General features: G+C 44.4%; 1 protein-coding gene across 3 annotated transcripts in view; it reads right to left on the bottom strand.

Moving 5' to 3' along the window:
• Mcc (MCC regulator of WNT signaling pathway) overlaps positions 1 to 4,804 on the bottom strand; it is a 489,620-nt gene that overhangs the window by 73,124 nt on the left and 411,692 nt on the right. For all 3 annotated transcript variants that reach the window (XM_029559747.1, XM_029559748.1, XM_008825253.3), the window contains one exon: positions 360 to 523. In XM_029559747.1, the coding sequence (XP_029415607.1) occupies positions 360 to 523 (164 nt within the window). The remainder of the gene's footprint in view (positions 1 to 359; positions 524 to 4,804) is intronic.

The raw sequence follows: 4,804 nt of genomic DNA on the forward strand, positions 1-4,804 counted from the left end.
TCTAACACACATATGAAGAAATAGGGGGAGGGCAATGTCTCTCTCTCTCTCTCTCTCTCCCTCTCTCTCTCTCTCTCTCTCTCTCTAACTGTGATTTAATGCTACTAATCCAATGCTTTCCAGGTAAATCATTTTTTTTTTAAAGTGCAAAGCCATGATCTTCACTGTTAATATGTCTCTTTTCTGAAGTAATTCAGCCCAACAAAAATTTATGGGGCTCCTGTTTCTAGCTGGTGGCCCAATATGTTTTATGACTTTTAGTCCCTAATAGGTATTTGAGAAAACAATACTTCAAGAGAGGGATCTGGCCCTCCCCTCCCCAACCTTGGAGAGCCACGCAGATCCGAAGGGAGGCCCACCTTAATGGCCAAGTCACAGTGCTCACTGGCCGTGGTGAGCTGTTCGATGTGCCTGTCCACCTCAGCCACAGAGAGGCTACAGCTGCTCTTCTTCCTGCCGCAGACGACACTCTCCAGCCCCGTCAGCACCCTCTGCAGTTCTGAGTTCAGGTCACTGCAGTTATCTGTGAAGGAATGAGAATAAAATCATTAAACAGGCACACTGGCAGTGTTTCCTTCACCACAAGGGACTCATTCAGGTGAAATGAAGGGCAGTGCAACTTGCTGTTTCCAAGCTGCACATCATCCAGCCTCATCGCACAGGCTGCTAGCTGAGGCCTGCAGTCACCAGAAACCTCTTTATTAAGGAGTTTCAGACTTTGGGCATTTTCTCGATGGATGCACCACCCTGAATTCTCTTGCCTTTCACTCAAAGGAAACCACATTTTGAGTTTTACTACTAAAAACAAAGCACCCCAGAAGGAACTTTAAACTCCAGACAACCCTGTTTGCTCAGTCATTTCAGACCAAAACCAGTTTCAGAAGACCTCATAACTTCATAAAACAAGCAACAGGAAACCTTAGAAAGACAGAACTGCTAGGCATTAAAAGACAGAAACTGTAAGAGACTATTCCTGCCCTCAAAGAGCTTCAGATCTGCCTCTGCCCCGTACATCAACTGACAATGCTCCTTCGTCTTTCATAATTTAATACATTTTCCTCCATCAGAGGAATAACTAACTTCTAATATATTCCTTATCATTCTTCATGTAAACGTAAATTCTAATCACTTTATTTTAACAATTTGTGTTACTATTTTTTTTAACTTTGAAAAAATTTATTGAGAATTTCATACATGCATATGAGGTATTCTGATCAAATCCATACCCACTCCCTCCCCTCCAACTCCTCCCCTATCTCCCTATCACTTTTTCCTGAACAACTTCATGTACCCTTTTTTAAAAAATAATTTATTGAGAGTTTCATACATGAATATAAGATGTTCTGATCAAATCCATGCCCACTCCCTCCCTTCCAACTCCTCCCCTATCTTCCCATCACTTTTTTTCTGATAACTTCATGTACTTTCTTCTTCTTTGATTTATTTATTTATTTTATGGGGCTTGTGGCCTCTGGAACAGAGTAGGTTGCTAAGAGGCCCAAAGACATTATGAGTTTTAGTCAAGAAACTGGCTACTTTCCTTTGGGGTCTTTTTACCCTAACTGACTAGCGAATTCCTACCTCCTATTCTTATCACACCATCCTCTGAAGAGGTTACCCAAATTGCCAATAGGGAATTGGGATGCAAACCTATCTGGCTTCTTCCATGCTGAACAGGGATGCAGAGTGAGGCAACTGGAGTACCCCTTCAGTGGGTCTATCTAAAAGACTCCCAACAATTTGGGTTACTATTAACTCTTAGACACCCAGGACAAGGGAAGAAAAACCAATTATGAGTTAAATACATGTTAGAAGATAGCTTTTTTGGAGGGGATTCCCTTAAAAAAAAAACAAAAAACATTTTTTCACCTGCTCTTTTGGGTTCTGTGTATTCCCACGTCATTCAGTTACTATAGCAACATATGTTTGAATGATTCTGCAGTCTCTCAAAGTAAATCCTTCCTTTACATCCAGTCTGATTCCTGAACATAAGAGGCTGGTACCTTCACAATTTCCCTTGTTATAACAAGCTCCATGCACCAAAACTGAAAACTGATTGAGTTGCTAAGCTTTGGAACACTTAAGAGAACACGTGGCACTGCAGGACCCAAGTTTCTCAGGATAGGTCAATCGACTTCCTTCAACTACTCAATCTATTAGTTTCCCAAATGGACAAAGCAAACCAGCAGGAGGCTTTCACTCCAACCGATGTGCACGATTATTCCATCTGCTTCTCAAGCTTACTGCCTTCCCATCTCTCTCATGTGAATGGAAGCCGCATCCCACCAGTTACTCAGGTACACTCTGAAGCAACTGGGATGTCCTTTTGCTTCACATCCTAAATCAATCCATCTGAAAGTCATTTCCAAACTGACGTCGTCTTCTTACTATTCACTGTACCACTCTGCTCCAAGTCATCATCACTTAAGTGGGCCACTCTACCAACCTCCTACCACCAGTCCCCACACGATAGCCAGAGTAAGCCTCATAAAGATATGAATCAGATGATGGTATTCAATGGCTTCCTTTTACCATCCAACTAAGATTCAAACTCCTTCCCAGTCTTACAAACCTCTGTATGACTGAGCCTCATGTTCTTAGCCCAGACAACCATGGAATTCCCTGGAGACCATTTATATAAAGACAGTGTCAGGCCCCACCTCAGACCAATTAAATCACAATCTCTGGGGGTGAGTTGACACACTGGAAAAGTTCCAGTTCCTCAGATAATTCTAATGTGCGGTCTAGTAAGAACCACTGGTCTAACCCTCTGCTCATCTGTCCCCCTTCCTTGTGTTCCCTCTGTGCTTTCCAACTCCCAGCCTTTTCTTTATCAATGGAAGATGTCAAGTTCTGACCTATTCTAGGGGGTTTGCCTTCCTTGGCTGTTTCCTCTGCCCACACTGCTTTCCACTTACCATGTGGCTCTCGGCTCAAATGCGATCTCTCCATGGAGCTCCCCCTATCTGGAGCATGGGAGTCCCATTTCCTGTCTTTGCTCAGTCCCAACCCCATTAGCCTGTTTTCTACATAGTAATCATCACTATCTGATCTGACACATATTTTTATTATCTCTCTCCTCTAAAAATGTATGCTCTATGAAAGAAGGGACCTTGATCTTCCTTACCAATGTATCTTAACATAGAACAGTATAAACAATCAAAAAATAATTCTTTTAACTGAGCAAAAATAAGCATTATAGTGCTACATAGCTGAGTCAACAAGACAGAGAAACAAGACTCTAACAGAGTAGCATATTTTACATCAGCCTTATGTTTTTTTTTCCTTATTATGGGTATGAGATTCTGACGAGGGGTTGGAGCAGGGGAACAGCCATCACAGCAGACGTTCACCTGACAGTGAAGTCAGGAGCTCAGCACTGAAGTGATACAAAGGGCCCAAGTATTGAGCAGCCCACTCTGTTAACACACAGTTCAGTCTCTAAGGGACCACTGGCACTCCCGTGCAGGTTCCCAGGTATCCAGAGCTGGGTGAACACACATCCCCAGATGACTTATATCAGTAAGTGCTTATGAGCAAGATAAGGAAGAAAGAGGCTTCTGCTCAGCCATTCTACACGGACTTCCCTGGCATAGAACCACCTGATGCTTGAGTCATGTTGGTTGGTCTGCTGAGGGGTTCTTAAAGCACAGCTGCAGGTTGCAACCCAGCTCCAGGGAGCAGGGGAAGAGCAGAGGCAAGGGCTCTGACAGTATTTCTTTCTAAACCTGTTATCAGACAGTGACTGAACCTGACCACAGTCTGGAAGCTGACCTCCTAAATGAACAAGACATTTTCCTCAATTCTGAAAGGCTCACATTGGCATGGAATAAACATCAAAGGCTTTCTCTGAGGTCCCTGCCAATACCCTGGAAAGTTCCTCATGAAAGCACAGTGCCATAAAGGACAGTGAGTCAGAAGGATCGGGGAGCACTTAAATGAACACACACAGCCTGGTGTAATGGCAGAGGTAGAGATAGGAGGATCTCTACATAGTGTGTCTGAGAAGGAAGGAAAGAAGGGAAGGGACGGAGGGAGGGAGGGAGGGAGGGAGGGAGGGGAGGTGGGAGAGCCCCTTAATACCAAAGTAGGTGAAGTCTGTACAAAAGCAAAAAGTTGTAATAGTAAGAGAACAGGGGCACACCAGGCACCTCTAAACACAGCCCAAGGTGGGTGTTCCAGACAATAAAAGGTTGCTTAGGGAAGTGCATTCACAGTGAAACATGATAAAGTCAGCAACCCTGACAGTTTAGAGAGGATTTGACACAGGGTGCACACATCTTCATATTCTATTCTGTTCGGCAGGTAAGTAAGCCTCTCCCAGAGGAGACATCTGAGGCTTGAGAACCTAAGTTGCATGGGGAGGCAGCAGAGCTGGAGCTTCTATGGTGGATTTCTATGGCCAAGGCCATTCCACTAAATACTGCAACCCAGAATGGGGCTCTCTGAGTGTACAAGCACAAGCCTGCTTGCTGTGTTCCTACTGACAGCCAGGAGAGTCAAGAGAGAACCAAATGAACGAGGAACTCTGAAAGAGGAAGGATTGTGTACAGTACTTCTGGAACATACTACAATGCTTGGGAGGTAGGAGAATGAGAGAAAGCGAGTAGAGATATGGGGAACCTCTAGAACTGGAAAGAGTTACTGACTCTTAAACACTCCAGCCTGCAGGTCAGGAAAGTGGAGTGAAGGAGCAGCCTAGAGATGCTCCCACCGCTTCCCCGTCAGCTATGCTGGGCTTTATATGGAGAAGGTGACGGCTCTCCTCTGCCTCCAGAGGACAGGGAGGAGGCCCTCTGTATCA

This window comes from Nannospalax galili, unplaced genomic scaffold (assembly GCF_000622305.1).
Source record: "Nannospalax galili isolate Female #2095 unplaced genomic scaffold, S.galili_v1.0 scaffold128, whole genome shotgun sequence".
Lineage (NCBI taxonomy): Eukaryota > Metazoa > Chordata > Mammalia > Rodentia > Spalacidae > Nannospalax > Nannospalax galili.